A 23114-nucleotide genomic window follows, 5' to 3' on the forward strand; every position below is an offset into this window, starting at 1 on the left:
TAAACTATTGATTGTGTATATTAAATTTCTCAATTCCTTTCACCGGGTGAATGAATGAAATCAAGTGTCAAATGTCAAAGACAACATTAACATACTGACGTCTGTCCTCTCTCTGTGTGAGGTGTAGTTACATTGTGCATCCATCAGTTATTCAATGTGTAGGTCTCAGGGGAGAGAGGAGCCGAGGGCAGGGTGAGAGGGCTGAGTGACGATTCTCCTCAGTGCTGACGTTATCGCCACGGTCGCTGACTGTCATTGTCACTGTCACTGTCAGCTCAAGCGTGACGGCCTGCAGGGCAGCGGCCACCAGTCTTCTCGTCTCACCTTCCGGGGCTGTGGGGTGGCTAGGTGGCGCTGTGTGTCACAACTGTTTTCATGTGTTGGCAGAAAGGAAGTGCCTGTGTCGGGAGGTAAGAACTGTGTGTTGGTCCACGTGTGTGCTGTTTCGTGCTTTAATGTCTTTTGTTTCAGCTTCATTGAGATTAAAGAGGGTATGAGGGCAGTACTAAGATTGTCCATAAAGAGGGGCATGAGGGGGGAGTGGTGGAGCGCCCATTCATCTGCTGCCATTGGCAAACGACACTTCAAGCCTCGGATTACAATGCAACATCAAAGAATGAATTATGAATGCATGGCAGACGTTTTCTGTGCCCTAGATAGGTGTTGATGTTTAGATCAGTGGATAAATGGATGATAGATGTTGCTTTTGAGATGTGTGGGTAAAAGACTAAGTATAAACTGCAACAGAGATTCCCCATTTGATTTCGAAACAAAGCTTATTATAATAAAGGCTTGGCAGCATGATGAGGACCAGATAAGTACTGTCGTAATTTAAGGCATGACTGCATCATGAAAAAATATCTTCTTGATATAAAGATCACTTTTTGTTTTTGTTTGCTTTTGTTTTTGTGTTGTTGTTGGTTTTGTTTTTTTTTTGTGGTTTTTTTTTTTCGTTTTGTTTTGTTTTACCGAATGTTGGGGCTTGCAATAAGGTTCGATACAAACGATAGCAATCAGCTCTCAAATTGTCTATTCACAAAAAAACTGGACAGACTGATCACTGTTTGGTCCCAATATAATATTTGGGACATAGGTATCTCCTCAAAAGTTTCTCTTTTTCTGCTCGGTGAAGGTGTTTCTGACTGCCCTGCTGTAATTATTTTAGTGTCTGTATTATCTTTATTCCCGTATATATACCCTTTTTTCAAACCTTTTTTTATATTGACTTAACAGTTATTTTAAGCAGAGAATTGCAATGGAGTCTGTTTTTGACAAGCGTTGTTTTAGCTGACTGTCTGTCTCTCACTCACACACAACTGTTTCACTGTCATAAAAGGTTTGTTGAGTTCCTTCCTTGCCTAGATGGCCAGTTGCTGATATGTCACTCTGACCTATGGCACCTGGGTCATCACGCCAGTGACCCTCCACAAATAAATTTGTATGACACGACATTTAGTCTCCGCTGTCACACGAGCTTCACCACGAGCTTCACTCTGTCTTCGTTGTCATCCTCGTCTCTTGACGCCTTTTGTCCTCGCCGGCCTGATGGCGACACATACACTAGTCTAATTAATCAGAGACCTTACTCTACTAGCACAGGGTCCCTAGAGAGGAACTGATATATTACCTTAATGCAACCGCCTCATGTATGTCGACAATCTAGAGAATAGCTACAGACGTTTGTAACTATTAACTGTACTGTTTTAGTATTTGTAATATTATTGCTGCTACAGGTTTTCCGCAAAAATAATTTTTTTTAGCATAAGCCGTCGATGGGTGGCCAGAGTTAGTGTTAATCAGGATTGATGGAACGCATTCTGTAGTTACTAATCATATTTTACTTTATGAGAAAAAACAAGATCCTTTAATGCTCCAAGATTTTATATTCACTTTAAAATGATGTTTAAAAGATCTGGTGCCAACCCACATTTTGTGAGAGGAGCCAATACGTTAAAACAGGCGTTTCTTTTTGAAACTGGAATAGCACATCACTACTGTGCAGGCAACCCTACCAGTTATCTTCAAGGTAAAGATCCTTATGTTCATTATGATCCCAGATACAACAAACTTTACTGATTGAAAGCAGTCCTCGTTACAACAGCTACACGTCGGGCTTTGGCTTTGTTAGCTTGTACTTAGTGTGAGCTTTGTTTCTCACACTCGGTAGCTTGTCCTTAGTGTTGGCTCATACGGTCACACTCAATAGTTATTTTGACTTATTTCTTACATTTGTTAACCTGTAGGTATTTTAAGATATTCACTCGTGTTTCTACATGTACACCAAGGCTTATGGAAGAATCAGTTTGCCCAGCGCAGGCTTAACTTTTCGTCCTTTCGTAACTGTGGAGTGAAAAACAAGCGGCCAGAAATAGCACATAAAAGTTATAAATTGCAGTGTGAAATGGTGTCAGCCATGGAGACTTTTACGAGTGCTCCCATGGAAGAGAAAGAGAGAGAGAAAGATAGAAACACGATGTAGAAGAGTGAGTAGGACGAGACAAACGGCCGCTCTCTCGTGTCACGTGAGGATGATTCACTACATTCTGTAGCCAGGATCCCTTCGGTCCTTTAAACAGTCTCAAGGCGATGGTGTGAAGTCTCCAAGCAGCATATGACTACAGTATATTCCCATCGACTAACCTTAACGTGGATAGACGTGCAGGATTTATCTCCGACAGTGAGACAGGCGAGAAAAAAGGACTCATTTGGGGAGAAAGGGAGAACTCTGGAGGGAAAAGTAAGTGGAGATGTCCGTTACATAGCTGGGGTGCACTTGACTGCTCCCATCGCCCATTGCCTATGCATGTTCACACCAATATCTCTCTCCCTCTCTGGCACACACGATATCTTTTAACACAACATACAATACACACATTATCATATAACACAATATATAGCACAAAATATATGCGCGCGCGCACACACACACGCCCTCTCTCTCTCTGCACCGAGTGCTGTGGATCATCAATACACAAAAGAAAACTTCTTTGGAGATAAATGTCAACCTTATCTCTTAGTCTCTTTTCCGTGCCCATTACACCCATCACTTACTGTCTCTTGGCCAGACACTTACAGTCTCCATGCCAGGCACTCTTAGTCTCTCAAAGAGAATCTTCAGGTGCCGGCCCTGGTCTGACTGGGCAACACAAAAGGCCAATTCAGCTGAACAGTTGAATAAACAGGAACGATAAATCCCAGGTACACAGAGAGTTTGCCGATGTTGAAATCTCCTTCTTGTCGGCCATTGTTATGCGCATGCGTCAAGCTCATGTCTTCGTGAGTCTCGTCTGGTGACGCGGGTGCGACGCGAGATTTGTTCAGCCGGAGAATCGCTGGCAAGCCGTCCTGTCTGAGTCGTCTTAAACTCAATAATGAGATGCGATAATCTAATAATCAATCAGCCTCCATGCACGAGAGGAGACGTTAAAGGCTCTGGTCGTAATGACCTCGACGATGAAGACAATGAAGTTTGTGGTAGAAGAGTTATTGATAGGCTTCATCGATAGGCTTCATCGATAGGCTTATCAACTTTACAATGAATATTACCAAGCTGTTCGATCATTCACTTTCAACAGCTGTACCATACGCTAAATAGGGATGATATTTTCTTTGCATCACATTAAAAGCCTACGCAGAATTTGAAAGGATGCTACAAGTGGGACGTTAGGTTGTCTAAAAAACGGCTACATGTTATTTTTTTATTTTTAAAATTTATTATTATTTAAATTCTTTCCTACCTATCTGCTAATGCCTCATTGCATGGATGGATGGCTAATGCATACACTGTTGTCAGCATTAAATGAACCGTGACTGCAAGTTGCAAAGTATTCCACAGGCGTGAAGAACTAACCACGGTTCTTGTTTTCACTTTTATCAAGAATTTCTATCTTGAAATACTTGGAAGATGAACAGAGGACGAAAAGTTATGATGGTCCTTTCATGTCGCCCATTTCTCGTCTGGCCCAGTTGCGGGGACAGAAAGAACATCATGGGCTGTTCAAGGGGAGTTAAGCTACGGTATTGTAACCACTTCCAGTTCACGTTACATCTTCTCTTCGGGGCATTTCCGGGTCACGCCTAAGTTGATCCCGTGCTGAGCAAAGCTGGAGCGCGACTGACTCCGTGTGGAGGGCTGTCTAATGCAGGTTGTGGCGGCTTCACAAGCATCCAGACTGCAGCGAGCCCTCCACGACTTCTCGGGAGGATTTGACACGAACTCTCGTGAGAGTGTCACGTGACTGAGAGTCGACACGTAGACGTGAGTCGAGGCTAGGTGAGAGGGTTAACGGAGACCACAAACTGTACGACTGGTTTGGAGCTGCAGACTCATAATGTGAGTGCATCACACTGCTTTGTGAGTGTTTCACGTTGGATTGTGAATGTATCACATTGTTTGGCGACTGTTGCATAATCGTATGTATCACACTGTGCTGTCAGTCCTTCACACCGTGATGCGAGTGTATCTCACTGTGTTCGACGGTTCACTGTTATGTGATTAACATCGGGATGTAATTGTATTACACTGCTTTGTGATTATTTCACATCGTGCTGTAAATGTATTACACTCTTTTGTGATCGTTTCACATTGTTCTGTAATTGTATTACACTGCTTGGCGATCGTTGCTGCTTCAGACGAGAGAGCGAAAGTAACTGGATGGGTTTTTTTTAAAGAAATGATGAAAATAATTTAAAGGACATTTCTGTTTTATAGAAGCTATAACCATATAAATACCTTTACCGCACTGTGTCCTTTATTTAATTGCTGTGTGGTTTAGAGACGAGATCCAAATAAACATAAGGAGAAGATCACGAAAAGAACAAGCCCCTTCTGAAACCTTTCTTGTAGACATAAAATATGGGTTTAAGCTATTGCCCAACTCCATGATCATTGTCGCTGAGCTATGATATTGATGAAGACAGAATGAACAGGACTCATTCATTATATGCGCTATCGCGGATATCTGAAGGATCTCGGATGGAATGTTGTTACTACAAGAAACCATCTACATTTGTTTTCAAAAGAAAAACTATTGTCTGGAGGGGGGGGGGTAGGGGAGATAAAATTGATTTTTTTGTGATTTATTTCGCTTAACCCACTTGTAGATGAACCTGTAACGGTCTTTACGAAGCATCGATCCCAAGAAAGTTCATATGTGCTCTTTTATGATGGAGGTTAGCTAATATCCCTCAGACAGTTCTTGTTTCTTTCACGATATTGTGTGCAATAACAGGCGAGGAGCAGGGGTCTGGGTGGAACTCTAATAACAGTGTTTTTGTTTCGCCGTGTCTGGGGGCGCTGCTGCTGATGACAATGTTGACGACTCCGTGTTGAGGAAATGGACGGGTAGCGGCGGTGGGTAGCTCAGGATGAGCATCGAATTCCCTGTTTATCGGGGGAAAGCTAAGTTGTTTGCCTAACTTGATGTGTGGGTGAGGCAAAGCTATTTGTGCTTTCCTTCGATCCTGAAATCGAGGGTTTGGGTTACATGAAGGTTGTGACGTGTGCGCGTTCGTCCGTCCGTTAATTTAAAAACAGCACGAGTTGTTTGTGTGAAGTAATTGTGTGACGGGAGTTCGATTTTCACCGAGGTTTTCACCCAGTCGCACGTGATGGGACCTTGATCCCAGGATTTGTTGGGAGTTATCGAGGACCATGGACAGGTCTGCATGAAACGACATCAGTTCTACCGACCACTCATCCTGGTAACCTGAAAATATTCGGCGAAAAAAATTCTTTCTTCATCGTGTGTGTGTGTATATATACGTTCATCACGAAACTAGTTTGGTCGTCGTTAAAGTGTTTTCACTCTGAAAAGAAGCATTTCCGACTTAAAACGTGAGGAAACATATTCACACTATTTAGGTATGCTTACTCACCGTGAAAGGAAGCTTTCGTGTTACTAAAACTCGCAATATCTTGACAGCCTGCATATACTTCAGGTAAAGATAAGGTTTTGTATATCGTGCTCTCTAACAATTATTTTTTTTTCGAAACCCAAAAAAAAAGGCAATCATTTCATACTGCATATTTATCAGGTTCAAAAATCCCGAGGAAATAGGATCCACTCATTGTGAAAAAGATTTTCGATTGCTGTGACTTTTGCTTTTCTCTCTGTTGTTCGATTCCTGTAAGATTGAAGAGCATTTCTCTTTGCTGCTCATTCGTTAACATCGAGGTAAACATAAAGTCCATGTCTTTCTTTGCCCGATCCTTTTAATGTAATGAGTTGTTTCCTCAAGCTAAGCAGGGAGACAGCGAGAGATGTTGACGGAAACAGTGATGAGGGGGTAGGTGGGTTGTGGAGGATGTGGAGGAGTAGTAGTCGTGTTGGTGTCTTGGCAGCAGTCCTGGCGATTTTCGGGTGAGCGCCTGTCAAGCCTGGATTACATCAATGCACACGAAACTGGGGATGATGCCCTGGTTTTAAGGAAGAAACGAAAGATTATATGCTTCATTTTTTTTTTTTTTTTTTTTTTTTTTTTTTTTTTGCTAGGCCTGGATGGAATCGTCTTAAGTACCTGATCAGGCTTCAGAGCACTGATCTTGTTCTCTTATTCAAAAACTACTCAGGGCCGTCATATGAAAAAGTCAATTTTACACACTAGACCTTGATGTTGCAGTTGCCACCGAGGTCTTGCTGTGCATACCAAAAAGAAAACCCAACCTCCTGTATTAGCAAAAATACATCTTTCGCCTTTTGCACCGAAAAAAAGTAATTCTTATTTCGTTATCGGCGAAATGCAATTTTTTATACTAGGGAATCAGCTGCTTGGAATTCATTATCAGAGAGAAATATATTTTTGTACTTCAGTACCGGCAAAGACACGTTCATTTTTAACATCGGCAAATGTGCATCTTAATTTCCTTTTTTTTTAAAACTTAGAACCAAATAAAATATAATAACATTTCATTTGGTTACATCAGACGAACGTTCACGTACATTTCGGTGCCTGACAAATTGTATATTATAATAAGTATTGGCCAGACTTCAGCCACTTGTACTCTTCTCTTGTCTCACTATAGTTTCCCTCTTAACTGGTATTTGTACCCTCATTAAGCTCAGTGACTAGCATAGAGGGACCCAACTGCTTCAATGTTTGCAAGGTGTGAACGATATTTTGTTACTTTAATCTTTGCCAGGTGTGCAAGATCTGCTTTAATCTGCGCAAGGTGTGCAAGATATACTTTGTAAGGAGCGCAACTCAGTGTATGATGCTACTTCTTTATAACAGTTCACCCAGGTGTGTCAAATATATAAGATCTGATCTTACCTGGGCCCTTAGGCTTCTTTACTTGCTACAGATGCCATTACTTTGATGTTTATGCTATTCTATCACTCTGTCTCTCTGTTCCTCTCTTTTGTCTTCTTCTCTTTCATGTTTACATAAGTGTGTGTGTGCCTACACTTGCACATACCACTGAGTACTACTTTGATGACCACTTTCTACCTGCCTGTTTCCTTCACAATTACGTTTATTCTATACACAAACTATGCCGTTATTCAACAGTTTTAGATCATAGTAATCAGTTTCAGACAAGTTAGGGAACAAATCTTTTGTTTGTTTTAACTAATGGCTAGTATTTCAAGAAAAAAATATTTGAGTTATCAGTGCTCACCTTATTTTCGAACCTGCGCATGAATAAATGTGTAATGTCAACGGTTGAAAGCCCATTTCAATCTTTTTTACGGATAGAAAACATCCTGTTGGTTTTTCTCTCGATTCGACACCTCATCACTAACACTGTCGCTACTAACTTAATCTTGGTGAATAAAGAGCTCTGGCTGTCGACGCGGTCGTCGCTTCATCGCACGCATGAGAGCTTAGGTGACGTCACACGCGGCCGGCACGGCGCACAAGCTGATTAAATCTTGTTTCTTATATACCTCTCCAATTTTTTTTAATCCTCTTTCATAACTTGAAAAACTTTCAAGCACCTTCAAAAAGTGGAAGGCACAGACAAGGTGTATGGCTGTGAGCTGTAAATAATCCCGTGTGTCTCCCCCTCCCTGTCGCGCGCTCTGTCTTTTAAACTTTGTATTCCTCTCGACAACATCACTACACTAGCAGCTTCCTTCGCTTTTCGTAAGATGGCTAGAGGCTGACAGGCCAACGGATTTCAGTTTAAAATTCGTTGGGTTCTATTTAAGTATAAGTTTTTCTTTTCCTCGAGAACTTTAACATTGTTAAGATGTGTTTACTGTTATATCTCTAAGAGTAGTTGTAAGTTACTTGACAGATAAAAAGACTATGTATATTAAAGCAGTGTATTTATAAATGTTGACAATTGACTGTTGATTGACATAAAATTTCGATTGTTGAGATTGAAATATTTTTCAAGCTTTGTCTAACATTGGAGTCTTTAAAGGCGTTGACGAACAAAAAAACATTCTTTGTAGTTATTTTAAGTACACAATGCTCTTGCCTTTTGCTAAATAATCTACAATTTGTTGCATTTTAAGTTTTAATCGAAGTTGATAAAAATTACTATAATGAAACCAAATCATAGAAGTACCCATAATTGTTAGTTCAGTACAAATGTTTATCTCACTATTTGTTAAATGAATTAACAAATATTTTGTCTAGCCAGCTTGAAGGGCTGTTTTGGGATGAATGATATACAATGTGTTGTTGTTTGCCATGCTGTAGGTGTGTTCGTCTGTGTGTACAGGAAAGACGATGACGGACGGCAAGAAGAAGCAGGGGGAGATGGCAGTGATGGGGGATGTGGTCATCCTCCTGTGCATTCTGCTATCAGTTGGCTCCCAGCTGGTGGGGATGCTGGTGCCGGGCTGGTGGGTCTACCCGGCCAACGACAGTGGCTCCATCAACGCCAGCACCACGACCTACGGCTTGTGGGTGACGGTCATTTGCGTGGAGGGCGACTGCAACGAGATTCCTACAGACACATCAGGATCAAACGGTTCGTTTCGAAGAAAGAAAGAATATTGTCACAAACTTGAGCAGACATTCTTTTGTCTTTAATATAAACTACAAACAATTTTGCTTTGTACGCAACGTGTTTCCTTATTCTCAAAGCATATGTGACATTAACAAATGATTGATTTGGAATGTTTTAAAAATCAGTTGTTAATTAAGTAGGTGTTTGCCTGAGTATGGGTTATATATATATATAGATAGAATGGGGAAGAGAGATATATCCAATACAGTAGCATCCGTCTGTTCTCATCCTCAAATCCTACCAGACATAATATGCATCAATAGTCTTCAGTTGTACCGAATTATTGTAACAAACTGTTGCATTTGCTTATTGTAACACACTACTTTATACTTGCTTACTTCGCAGTTTGTTTTTGTTTGTATTGTTTTTGTTTGTTTTAATGATCAGGGAAAAGAAAGTAAAAAATTTCGACAATGAAGTAGTAAGATCCTTCTAATGTTTCAACTTTAAAAATAAAACAAAAATTGTATTCGATTTGTATTATCTAGATGTAGACGGCTGTGTGACTAGGAGCCTTGACATTTTATCTGGGATCTCGCACACTTCCTTCGTGGCAATAATATTAACTCTTCATGTTTGCGGGAGATGCACATTCTCACATGTTTCAATTATTAAATGACACTAGCTCATATCTGTCAGTAGTGAGTTTGTAAATATATATATTTGTTGGTTTTGATAGCATGAATACTTAATTGTTATCAAAACGTTTGTCGATAGAAATGAATATTTTGTTGACAACTTTCATCGCTCAGATTTATTCCCGTTTCTCTGTAACAACACTAAACTTTAGCATATTAAGGTTGAAGAACAGTTTAGCAGATGAAGACAGGAAAGCTGTAGTAGGACCACCGGTGAGAACTCCAGGTTCTTTTTATACAAAACTGTAAAAACTCATTTGATTTGCTGTCTGAGCGGATATTAATAGGATGGTGTAGAGGTTTAACCAGACAGTAAACTATCAAAGCCTTAGGGGTGTAATTACGTACACATTTTATTGTTTGCGATGGACCGGTGTCCGAGGTACGAGTGTCACGTGCATTCAGACCAAGCTGCGCGGACTGACAGGACGGTTTATGATCGAGCCTAGTGTTCAGATGGAGATGGGGGAAAGTGTGTGAAGAAAAAGACTTTGCGGGAGGACTGTTAAAGCACTACTCGAGACCTAATCTAGAAACATTAATAGAGAGACTGTAGTGGTGGTAAAGGGACGCTAGAATATCCAGTACTTTCTCACTTCAGACAGTAAACACTTTCTCCGCATCCGAGTAACAGCTGTGGGTGCGTGGGCATGAAGGTCTCTGGTGTGGACAGATGTCCCTTCACGATACGTGCAGGTTGTAGATGTTGATGAGTTTAGTGCCGCGAGTAAGCCTCAGTCCCCACCCACCCCGGAGCAGTAAGTTAGAGAGTTAGGGGAGAGCCGGCAATTAACCCCGATATTATTCCTTGTTTCTGTTCCAACAAAATTATAACGTCTGAATGACAGGATAAAGAAAGTATTTTGTATTTTCGTTCAATCTGTGTCAGGTTTAGAACAATCGTTACATAGAAGTGCTTATTATTTCTGTTCCTTATTTAACAGAATATTATCATTGTGCTTTTAGAGGTGGTCATCTGAACTTTGCACTTTGTATTTATATGACTATAACGAGGTGTGGGATCCTTCAGAAAATATCCAGATCTTCTATTTTGCCTTTGCCGATGCTTCAAAAATAAATACAATTAAAAAAATTAAAATAAGTAGTTACTTGTATCTTTCTTGGAAATTTAAAAAGAAAACAAATCACAGCTGATCATTTGAAAAATCTCGTAATATAGCGATATGTGGTTTGATATGTAACGAAAAAGTGGTTTGTCCTGCTGACTACTGTTTACTTCCTTGAATCACCATGTAAGTGGTTAAAGTGTTCTGTCCTCCATGTCGTTGCAGCCTGGCTGCAAGTAACTCAGGTGTTTGAGAGTGTGGCCGTTGGCTTCTGCCTGCTGGCGGCAGCCTGTCTCGTGTGACCACCTGAGAAGCGAGTTAGAACTCTTCCTTCTGCTTGCCGCCTTTCTGTCTTCTCCTCGCGGCTTCAGGTGGGTTCTCCGCTCCTCCCTGAGCAGCCATCAACATAGTTCTGAGCCTGTTCTTTTCAATTTTTTAAAAGATGTAATTTTAACAGCCTAGTGGTCGCTAGTAACAGCAACAATGTCAGTGATCACGATTTTAACTCTTGTTTACTTCTTCTGTCATTCAGCAACTTCTGTCTTGATTGGAATGGCTGTGTTTCTGAAGAAGTCTTCAGGTCTAGCTCGCTACCCGCTGCGCAGCACCTTTGTTGGTCGTCTGGAGTGGCCCATCGCATTCTCCATCGTGTCGGCCTGTCTGACTGTCTTCGTGGCCGTCATCATCGGCGACAAGCTTCGCCGGCAACACCAGGAGGACCTCACTGTCCGCCCCAGTGCCGTAGTGGTGTCACCTCGCATGCAACACATTCTCAAACAACGATGGAATCATTCTGCATGGATTGTTTGTGCTCGAGCATCAACAGCCCTCTTCAAGACATATGATGACTAAAAGCGTGAGCTCGGCTGCGAGCTTTTGTGCGAAATCTTCAAACTATCTTTATACAGTCAATGATGACAAGTGTCACAATGTTGTCCGTTTATAATAGATAAGAACTCCGTCTCTGAAGCGCATTCACGGAGCTGATGTACGAGAAGAGAAGAGACCTGTGAAGTTGCCGAGGATTTTGTTTTTGGTTATATTTGCTTCTAAGGAAATCAGTAATTACTCTTTACCGTCGTTCATTGCTGTATCATGTCACATATCTAATTCGTCAAAACAATAACAAATTATCATGTCATTAAATTGTTACTGTTGTGACATTTCATGTCACAAATTCTGCCCGGATTTGGATTTGGCATGTTAATCAGACTTTAACCAGGATTCCTGCTTTGTATGTACTTCCAACTTACTAGGAGCGTTTAGCCGAATTAACCCCTGTAACCTGATATTAACCTGATAGTAACCTGATAGTTTGTGTCGTCATCATCTTTATTGTTACCGCTGTTGCTGCTTACCTACAATTCTTCTGTTTTTTTAAGTAGTGCTCTTTTCACGTTTGTTTCTGAAATGCTTCTGTATATTTTACATCAAGGAACAAAATTCTACAAGCCACACGAATCTGATTTGATAAGAATTGTATGATTTCGTGTCCAGTTTGGAGCTTTCTCTGCCTAAAGAGACTTTTCGCAGTTCTTTCCAGTTTTATCAAGTGGATTTGCACGCTCATGAGCTCATTAGTGCAAGCTCTCGCAGTGGGCGCTCTCTCTCTCTCTCACAGGTATTACACACACACGCACGCACAAACACACACACAGCAGAAGAGAGAGAGAGAGAGGTGTACATGTAAAACACAAGATAAAAGAAGGCAGAAAAGTGGATTGGTGAGTGAATGTACAAGAAAGAGATTGTCAGAAGATGGCGAACTTGCTTATGACCCACTACCTACTGTTTTCATTATGCTTGCAAAAGTTTTGAAATAAACATTTCATATTTTCTACCTTCAGTAACATAACCGTTTTACATTTTTCTACCTTTCTACCTATCAACGCTTGGCAATCCCTTACTTCATTTCCATCCCTACTTCATTCGACAGCAAAGTAAAAGCTGAGGGTGCCACGTGAGATGCTATCGGAGCAGGAGAGAAAGAGCTGTTCTTTACGCCTCGTGGCCCGGGGGAAGGCAATTTTTAACTGTAGTCCTGTCCTCCGATGTCAGCGCAGAAGTGAACTGACAGTAAAGAGTCGCTAAAGCTGAATTCCGAAATGTAAAGCCTTTCCTGTAAACAAAAACAATTTAAATTCGTTGCGTAGCTTAAATTGAAAGTCTAAAAAACTGGACAATATTTTAAGTGATTGAACAACCCTCTCGGAATTGTGTTAACAATCGTTCAGAAACGCACTTTGGGGAAAAAAGAATGGTTTCATTCACATCACCCGATAGCAAGCCCACATAACTGCTCAGATTCTCCTCGTTGTGGACGTGACGAAGTCTGGAAGCTTGACAGCTTTAGGAGTTAAACTCAGTTACGAACCTGCCTTTCTTTAACCTGCTTCAAGCTCAACACTAACACTTCTGCCCTTGCATCACGGAGACCTGGTACAAAGTGCATCTCCTGTCCTGACCTTTTTATTAACCTTTTTTATTATTATTTTCAGCTCAGAATTCGCACACAAAATCACACAGGCACACATTTCAGTTTGCATTCTGATGTGTGCTTCCTTCATTGCAGCTTTGTTTTTTCTTCTATTTTCTTTGCTCACCCTAACATTTCACTCCACAAATCAGTTATATACTACTTCATGAAAGTGTATAAAAGTAAATTGTTCTGTTCAGCCATGTCAGTCCCTTCTTTTCTGTTTGTTCTCGTTATCTCCCTCTTATCCTCGTTTCTCTCTCGCTCTCTGTCAAAGCATCATTTATTATCAAAATGAGGCTTTATTCGTAATAAATGAAATAACATTGTAAAACAGAGATAAAAACATAACTGTCATCAAAGTTAGAGAGCAGTGCACACTCTTTGATGTCTGTGACATCACGGTTGTCCTTTATCTAGAGTTCTCGTGAGACTTGGTGAAAGATGAAAAGAAAACCTCGCGTGTATTGTCACGTGGACACTGCACTCACAGTGGTTTGTCTGAACACGTTTGTGGTCATGTCCCCTGAAGTCAAAGCAAAATTTGGATAATTGTATCAAATATTCCAGAGATGTCCTCCCCAGTTATTTTTTATTATTTCGCTCGCGTTTAGCGCGGACAGTTTTTACTTTTGAATTTGTATGCCGCTGCTGATAAAGATTCACGCTTTTTTTAAGGTCAATTAAAGTTTGGAAAAACTTCAGGGTGTCCTGAAAATTGTATTGACAGACAAATCTGACAGATTGTTTCTTTCATGTGTCCCACAATTTTTCTGCTAGATTAGTTTTTGGCATTTATTCCAATCCTAATGCCCAGGGTTGTCCATGGGACATATTTTTTCTATCCCGTCCATCCATCCATGGCAAATTTATGCCTGTCCATCCCGTCCATCCCACGGGATGTTTCCCATGGGATTCCCATGGTATTAACAATCCTATGGCAACACTGAAACCACTTTTCGGCTTTTGTTCTATAATTCCTTCTACTTCACATACAATAGATGATTCAGAGGAAAGATTTTAAATCCTTGATGAATGAAATAACAGTAAATTTATTTTGCAATATCAAGTATCGACTACCATGGGAAATACAAATGTGTGCTGTCCATCCCATCCCTATGACGTTTCCCATGGATTCCCATGGGATTCCCATTCCTATGGACAACACTGCTAATGCCTAAAATAAATTCTACCAGAGGAAATCTACTTACTATTACTAATGTTAATATAAATAATTTAAAATAATAATAATAATAATAATGGATTCATATAACACATAATCCTCTTTGCCGCAGTTCTTATTGCGATTTTCTAAAAAGACTGCAAAGAACACCAACACATAATAATCAACCTGTACAACAAGATTTCATATTGATTTGTAATACTGAACATATAGTTTTTTATGTGAAATTCAGTAGGCAGAACTGCAAACCCTAGAATATCTGGAAGAAAACGTGGGCCATTCGGACCCAAATACTTGTTTAAGAAGAGATCGGTGGTGGGGGACCCACAGCAAGCAGGAGAAATAGCGGACACAAATTGAGAAATCCGGGGGAGCAGGAAGCAAGATGACACATTATGGACAATAGCACGTAAGAGATAATTGAAGTCAACAATTTTTTTTCAAAGTTCCATCGCTATCATTAATATGATTTAGTTTATTTCGATGAAAGCGGGGCCTGCTTTAAGCAAAACAGCAATAATGTTGGCCCCCATCTCAGCTCGTTTGGACAGTTTCGTTTAGCTTTACTTCCAACACACATCACCCTGGCTTAATTTTCTGAATCGCTTCTTCTGGAAGAACTTAATCTCCATACTACGCCTATATAGGACTACAGAAATAGACTTTGCAGCTCTACCAGCGGCAGTTTGGGGCGATACTGAGTGATGGCTGTCCTCTACTTCAGATGTTTGTTCTTAACTAAACCAAGAGGCTTCGTATTAACTGCTGCAATTCAGTGTAGGCAAATTATGCCGAGGCAAATTGCGCGGCGGACCTGAAGAGCCGCCTCCTGCTGCAGGTTTTGTCCCCCCTGGTTTGTGGCTGCTGTTGTCGGCAGTTAATAAAACATAAATGTCACAGGTGATAACCAACACTTTCTTGTGTAGGACAGGGATAGAGTGTGATATAAGTTCGCAGAGAAATTTGCCTGCAACCAAAAAATGTTTTATACACAATCTGTACCATCATCACCACTGTCGTCACTATTATCATCACTGTCATTAATATTACTTCATCTCTTGTCGCAAGAAATGTAGAAAACCTTACCATAAGTCGAAGTGAATTTTCATTTTTATTTATCAGTAATTCCAGCAAGGAATCTCTCTATGTATATATTTATCTACCCATGTTTTTTTCCTCTTTTTCTCTCTGTGTTTCATAGAATCTGTTCTCCAGTCTTCAATCTGACAGAGGATTTATGATCAATGTAACGTAAGGAAGTTTGAAACGTTCGATAATTTACATACAGTATATTACCTCTTAACTCAGTCTTCCAGCCAATCGTGAAAGAATTTATCCTAGAGGCAGAAGCCTGATTTCTTTTTTCTTTTTTAGCCGTCCTCGTGCCTCTTACAGGCTATTCTGGATTCTCCAACTCACTGGGTCCCCAATCTTGACGACCGGCTTTTAATGCTTGATAAAACTCGACAGGAAAATATGCTCTTACGTGAGACTGCGACAGCAAGGTACATTGCAGCACTGAGTAATTAGTCACGAATTCTCTACCCAGACTCACACCAAAAGTACGGGAACCTCCCTTCTCCACGAGAAAATGACGAAACGGAGAGAGAGGAGGGGAGAGGAATAGAGGATATAGATGAAAAGAGAGGCAGACAGAAACATAGACAGACCGACAGAAAAGAGATATAGGGAACAAAGAATGGAGAGAGGAAGAGAGAAAAAGAGAGACAGAGATAGAAAGAGGGCATGGGGAACACAGAACAGAGAGAGGTAAGGAGAGAGATGAGAGAAAAAGAGAGCAGAAAGACTTCTATCTGAACATACTGTCATGGTCAGGAATGAATGTATTTCCACAAACAACAAAACTAGAATATATAAAGGAGAGAAGATGAACAGCGCAAATAACACAAACAAAGACAATGAAATTTTCAACTTTATTTTTATTGCTTTTTTGTCTTTCTTTTTATCTCCTCTTTCTTTCCTCATACACCACTGTTAGTTTGGCTCTAGTATGGTTTTGTTTCATTTTGGACAACCCAATGAAAAGGATAAGACAGGGAAAAAGAGTAACAACAATAATAACAACAAATTATAGTTTGCAACTGAAACTCATTTAATTTATTTGCACAGTTTCAAAACTTCCCCCTTCATCTCACGATTCACGTAACATTACAAGAAATTCAAAGTTTCTTATTGCAGGTGAAGTACAGGTATCAAAAAAATCAGTAGCTGGAGGCACTGTCATTCACATTGATATATAACAAAGTAATACACCAGTAAAACAATGGAAAACACAAATTTAACACTGGCACTGGTCCTACAGTTGATATCTGAAAGCTGGGCATAGAAACATTGGAACCCTGATCTTTCAGCAAATTACTAACAATCTGAAGTTGAGTGTTGTTTGCCTTTAGCTCTTTAAGAGATGTTGGCAATCTTGGCCATCTGTACAACAAAATATAGTTGATGCATTTTTCAACAGCAGTTCCTTTGGTTGAAGAGAAAAACAATGAACTAACCATTATCACAACTTGACTAAGAAGTACCATTCTTAAGATGTTTATTCTTTGTGTTTCAATAATTTCATCAGACTTTGTCTCAGACTATGTGACTCCCCATGAATAATCATAACATTTAATGAATAAAATACCTTATAAGCAGATAAGAAGATCTCGAGAGAATATAATGCACATGGTCCTTAATGTTTTGTGGGGGTTGCAGAGATGTATTATTCACTTCCACTTGCTTTCATGCTCCGATGACATTCTTGGATTTTGCCTGCCTTTCCCTTCCCTTCTTAAGTCTCAAATACAGTATCTCAGCTGCGGAATACAATAAGACCGCAGACCGTGTTTCTTCGCCTTCCTCGCTTCTCTTCGCCTGGGGTCCAGTGGAAGTGAGAGAGAGGATTGAGAGTGTTGTGAGTGTGAGTGAGAGTGAGAGAGAGTTGAGTGAGTGAGATGAGTGTGGTCGTGAGGTGTGTGGAGCGAGATGAATGAAGTGTTGAGAGTGTAGAGTGTGAGAGAGAGGAGTGAGTGAGGAGTGAGAGTGAGAGTGAGTGTGAGTGAGGTGATGTAGTGTGAGAGAGTGAGGAGTGGAGTGAGTGTGAGAGAGTGAGTGAGAGTGAGTGAGAGTGTTAGAGATGTGTGAGTGAGTGAGAGTGTGAGTGTGAGTGAGTGAGGAGTGAGCAGTGAGGGTGTGAGTGAATGTGAGTGGTGAGAGAGTGAGTGAGTGGTGAGGAGGTGGTGAGTGAGTGGTGAGCGAAAGTGAGTGAGGTGAGAGTGAGTGAGTGAGTGAGTGTGTGAGTGTGAAGTGAGTGTGTGAGTGAGTGAGAGTGAGTGATGAGTGAGTGAGTGAGTGAGAGTGAGAGTGATGTGTGAGAATGAGTGGGAGTGTGGGAGTGAGAGGGGGAGAGAGAGTGAGAGAGTGAGTGAGTGTGATGGGTTGAAGGAGAGTGAGAGTGAGAGTGTGAGGGTGAGAGTGAGAGAGGTGTGAGTGAGTGCGATTGACTGTGAGAGTGAGAGTGAGTGAGTGTGAGAGTGAGTGAGTGAGAGTGAGTAGTGGAGTGATGAGTGTGAGTGAGGTGATGTGAGTGAGTGAGTGTGAGTGGAGTGAGTGTGAGTGAGTGAGAGTGCAGTGATGAGTGTGAGTGTGAGTGGAGTGAGTGTGAGAGTGAGAGGAGTGAGAGTGAGTGAGTGATGTGAGTGAGTGAGTCTGAGAGTGAGTGAGTGGAGTGAGTGAGTGAGAGAGTGAGTGAGTGAGTGTGAGTGTGTGAGAGTGTGAGAGTGTGCAGTGAGAGTGAGTGAGTGTGAGAGTGAGAGTGAGAGTGAGCGAGTGTGAGTGATGAGTGAGAGTGAGTGAGAGAGCATGAGGAGAGCGGATTTGTGAGAGTGGTGAGTGAGGTGATGAGAGTGAGTGAGTGAGAGAGAGTGAGTGAATGAGAGTGAGTGAGAGTGAGTGAGTGAAGTGATGAGAGAGGAGGTGAGGAGAGTAGAGTGTTGAGTGGAGTGAGGTGAGTGAGTGTGTGAGTGAAGTGTGAGTAGTGATGGTGTCTGTGAGTGAGAGTGAGTGAGGAGTAGGTGTGAAGTGAGTGAGAGTGTGAGAGTGAGTGAGAGTGTGAGTGAGTGAGTGAGTGAGTGAGAGTGTAGAGATGAGTGGAGTGAGTGAGAGGTGAAGTGAGTGAGAGTGAGTGAGAGTGAGTGTGAGAGAAGAGTGAGTGAGGTGAGAGAGTGGTAGTGAGTGAAGTGTGAGAGTGATGAGAAAGTGAGGAGTGAGTGAGATGAGAGATGTGTGAGAGTGAGTGAGAGTGAGCGAGAGTGTGAGTGAGAGTGAGTGAGAGATTTGAGTGAGAGGAGAGTGTGAGTGAGTGTTGAGTGAGTTGTGAGTGCGAGTGAGTGAAGGAGTGAGTGAGTTGAGTCATGAGTGAGTGTGAATGAGAGTGAGAGTGAGTGAGAGTGAGTGAAGAGAGTGAGAGTGTTTGAGAGTGAGTGAGTGATGAGTAGTGTGAGTGAGAGTGAGAGTGAGGAGTGAGTGAGTGAGAGTGATGAGTGAGAGTTAGAGTGAGTGAGAGTGAGTGAGTGTGAGTGAGTGAGAGTGAGTGTGAGAGTATGAGTGAGTGAGTGAGAGAGTGAGTGAGTGTGAGGGCTGAGAGTGTGAGTCAGAGAGTGTTGTGTATGATAGAATGTGAGAGCTGAGTGAGTGAGTGTGAGAGTGAAGTGAGTGGGCTTCGAGTGTGAGTGAGTGAGTGAGGAGTGAGTGAGAGTGTGAGTGTGAGTGAGAGAGAGTGTGAGTGAGTAGAGTGAGTGAGAGTGTGAGAGTGAGTGAGTGAGTGAGTGACTGAAGAGTGTGAGTGAGAGTGAGAGTGAGAGTGAAGTGACGTGAGAGTGTGAGAGTGAGCCCAGTGAGGAAGTGAGAGTGTTGGGAGTGGTGTGTGAGTGAGTGAGAGTGTGAGTGAGAGTGAGTGTGAGTGTGGCAGGTGAGTGAGTGAGAGTGAGAGTTTTAGAGAGTGTGAGTGAGAGTGTTGTGAGAGAGTTGAGAGTGTGAGTGTGTGAGAGTAGTGAGAGTGAGAGTGAGAGTGTGAGAGAGTGAGTGAGTGAGTGAGTGTGAGAGAGAGTGAGTTGAGAGGAGAGTGAGAAGTGAGTGTCAGAGTGTGAGTTGAGTGACGTGAGTGAGAGTGAGTGAAGTGAGTAGAGTGAGTGAGAGTGAGTGAGAGTGCTGAGTGAGTGTGAGTGGTGTTGAGATGTGAGTGAAGTGTTGTGAGAGAGTGTGTGATAGTCGTGAGAGTGAAGTGTGAGAGTGTGATGAAGAGAGAGTGAGTGAGTTGAGTGAGCGAGTGTGGTGTGATGTGAGTGTGAGAGTGGAGTGGGAGAGAGTGTGAGTGTGAGTAGAAAAGTGAGTGAGTGAGTGTGAGCTTGTGAGAGTGAGTGAGGTGAGTGAGAGTGAGTGGTGAGTGAAGAGTGAGAGTTGAGGAGTGAAGTGTGAGTGTGAGGTGAGAGTGTGATGTGAGAGTGATGTGATGAGATGAGAGTGAGTGAGTGTGAGAGAGGAGTTAGGTGAAGAGTGAGTATGAAGTGAGTGAGTGATGTGAAATGAGTGAGTGAGAGTGAGTGCGAGTGAGAGGAGAGGGGTGAGTGAGAGAGAGTGATTGTGAGAGTGAGTGAGAGTGGTGAGTGAGAGTGAGAGCGAGAAGCGTGAGTGAGACAGTGGAATAGAAAAGAATACATCCCCGGTTAGCCGCGTTGGTTTGTTCGGCTAGTTGCTGTCCTTTTTTAAACCAAGCCAGCTGTTGTTGAGGTCGATGGTGTGATCGTCGTAGTCACGAGCACATCAGCTGACCACGTTGATGGCAGTGGTGGTCATGCCAGTCTGTTAATCCAGTCTCATTAGTCGAGAAATAGTTGGTGGAGTACGACAGGGAAACTGACAACACAGTGTGTCAAACAATAACAAATCTCTTTACAGAAAACACAATAAGGGGAATACATCGTATACTCTGTATGCAATAACATGTTTAGGTGTAATGCAATTGTTTCTTTTTATCTTTGCTGCCTCACCGAAAAGATTATTAAGGGAGGAGAAAATTTAGTTTTGTAAACAAGTGCTGATGTACCTGTAAGTAATCCTGGTAGCCTCTGTGTGCTTTACTCGGCGTGGGTCACTGGCGCCATAATCCGTGTCAGGTGATCGTTGATGTTTGGTGGACAAGTCGCTGTCCTCTCCTAGCCACCTGTTGTTGGTGTCAGTTGACAGTCGTAGTCACGTGCAGCATTAGGTGAGCCATCAGTAGAGCACTCTTGTCTTATCCAGTGCCTTAGTCAAGAACACTTTGGTCGGTGTGACGAATCAGGAAATAGTGGTCTCGTGCTAAAAAGTAAGGTACGGAGTGTGAACAGAAACTCAAACCAAACATTAGAAATCTCTTTAGTCGAAATGATGTTGTTAACAAATAAATCGGATGCCATCATATATTCTGTATGCGAAACGTGTTTCACTTTTATCGACAACTGAAGTGGTTCATTATCGTGGTCATCCGATTCCAAAAGGGTAGACCGGACAATAAGTTTGTTTTGAACACGATTGAGCGGTGTACCTGTTAATACAACTGTTTTGGTAGCGCTGTTGCTTCTTTCCGGCGTGGTCACTGCAGCGCAGTTAACCGGTCTGTGTTGGTCGGTGTAGTTCGCTGTCCTCTCCTGCTAGTTGTTGTTGGTCGATTGGTGTGGTAGCGCTAGTTCATGAGCTCACGACGATGGTATTTCATGCGTGCTTCTCCAGGCTGTTTTCAAGCCAGTCCCAGACAGAATGGATTGGAGGTAGGGGGGAGAGACTGGGGGAAATGACGAGTGAAAAGGAAGAAAACGACGATAGGAAAGAATGCTAGGTGTATGGGTGCAGGAATGGTGGAGAATGAAAGGGTACAAGAATGAAGCATGAGGAGGGGAGCTAGTAGGTAAGGACAGGAGATTATTAGGAAGAGAGTGATGCCAAAGGATACGAATGAGAGAGAAAGAAAAGAATCGAATAAGATAGAAGGGAAGAAAAAAGAGGATGACATAGCGCTAACAAGGCCAACGCTTATCTTACCAGCTCGAGCTCTGGTTGCGACCAGACAATGCTGATGATGAGCGTTAGAGTGCTCTGGAACTAATGATCTCTTCTCGTCCTTAGCCGGACTGCTGTTCTCGAGCCAACAAGGCACGCTTATCTACAGCTCCTGAGACAGCTCTGTGTCTGCGACCAGACAAACTGCTATGCTGTATGAAGCGTAGAGTGCTCTGGCACTCTGTGTATAGGCCGAATGCTGTTCGAGCTGACAGCCCTAACAAGGACCAAGCTTATCTACCAGCTGAGCCTCTGTGTCAAAGACACTGCTGATGATGAAGCGTAGAGTGCTCTGCCTAACATGTGCCACCCCTATCTCTCGTCCTATAGGCCGGAATGCTGTCTCAAGCTGAACAGCGCCTAACAAGACAACGCTTATCGTTCCAGGCTCGAGCTCTGTGTTCTGCGACAGACAACTGCTGATATGAAGCGTAGAGTGCTCTGGCAAACATCACCTCATGTTCTCTCGTCCTATAGGCCGGACTGCTGTCTTCGAGCTGAACAGCGCATAACAAGGACCGAACGCTTATCTACCGCCTCGAGCTCTGTTGTCTGCGACCAGACAACTGATGATGAGCGTAGTAGTGCTCTGGCACTAAATGTGCCACCAACTCTCAGTCTATAGGCCGGAAGCTGTGTCTCGAGCTGAACAGCGCCTAACAAGGAACCAACGCTTATCTACAGCCTCGAGCTCTGTGTCTGCGACAGACACTGCGTGATGATTAGAAGCGTAGAGTGCTCTGGCACTAACATGGCACCTCATGTCTCTCTGTCCTATACCGCGCGATGCTGTCTCGAGTGAACAGCGCCCTACAAGGACAACGCTTATCTACCAGCCTCGAGCTCTGTGTTGCGACCAGACAACTGCTGATGTATGAAGCGTAGAGTGCTCTCACTAACATGTGCCACCCATGTCTCTCGCTGCCATAGATTGACTGCGACACCAACAACATGTGCTCTCTGACAACAGCTACGATAAGAGAGAGGCGCACTACAATGTGCCACCACATGTCTCTTCTCGTTCCTATCATTAGCCGCAGCTGTCTGCGAGCGCCTAACAAGACAACGCTTATCTACCAGCCTCGAAGCTCTGTGTCTGCGACCAGACAACTGCTGATGATGAAGCGTAGGAGTGCTCTGACTATCGCACTAACATGTGCCCTCATGTCTCTCTTCGTCTATAGGCCGGACTGCTGTCTCGAGCTGTCGGGCACGGGTCGATGGCACGCCCTAACAAGACCAACGCTTATCTACCAGGCCTCGAGCTCTGTGTCTGCGACCAGACAACTGGTGATGATGAAGCGTTAGAGTGCTCTGGCACTAACATGTGCCACCCACTCTTGTTCTCAGTCTATAGGCCGGACGCTGTCTCAAGAGCTGAACAGCGCCTAACAAGGACCAACGCTTATTACCAGCTTCGAGCTCTGTGTCTGCGACCAGACAATGCTGTGATGAAGGCGTAGAGTGCTCTGGCACTAACGTTTGCCACCCATGTCTCTTTGTGAGAGAGTGAGTGAGAGTTAGTGAGTGGAGTGAGTGTGATGAGAGGAGGGAGTGTGAGAGAGTGAGTGTGAGTAAGTGCGTGAGTGAGAGAGAGAGAGGTGAGAGTGTGAGTGTGAGTGGGTGAGTGAGAGAGAGAGTGAGTGAGAGATGAGTGAGAGTGTGAGTGGAGAGTGGGCATGTCAGT

The 23114-nt window shown here is 42.7% G+C and overlaps 1 protein-coding gene across 1 annotated transcript; it reads left to right on the forward strand.

The window, feature by feature from the left end:
• The first annotated feature begins 252 nt into the window (after window positions 1-252).
• On the forward strand, window positions 253-10969 carry LOC112559967. The gene is made up of 3 exons (XM_025231487.1): window positions 253-410; window positions 8672-8923; window positions 10893-10969. Exons 2-3 carry the CDS (start codon window positions 8680-8682, stop codon window positions 10967-10969), a joined length of 321 nt encoding a protein of 106 aa, XP_025087272.1. The 5' UTR covers window positions 253-410; window positions 8672-8679.
• The last annotated feature ends 12145 nt before the right edge of the window (window positions 10970-23114 follow it).

Source organism: Pomacea canaliculata, linkage group LG3, assembly GCF_003073045.1.
Source record: "Pomacea canaliculata isolate SZHN2017 linkage group LG3, ASM307304v1, whole genome shotgun sequence".
Classification (NCBI taxonomy): domain Eukaryota; kingdom Metazoa; phylum Mollusca; class Gastropoda; order Architaenioglossa; family Ampullariidae; genus Pomacea; species Pomacea canaliculata.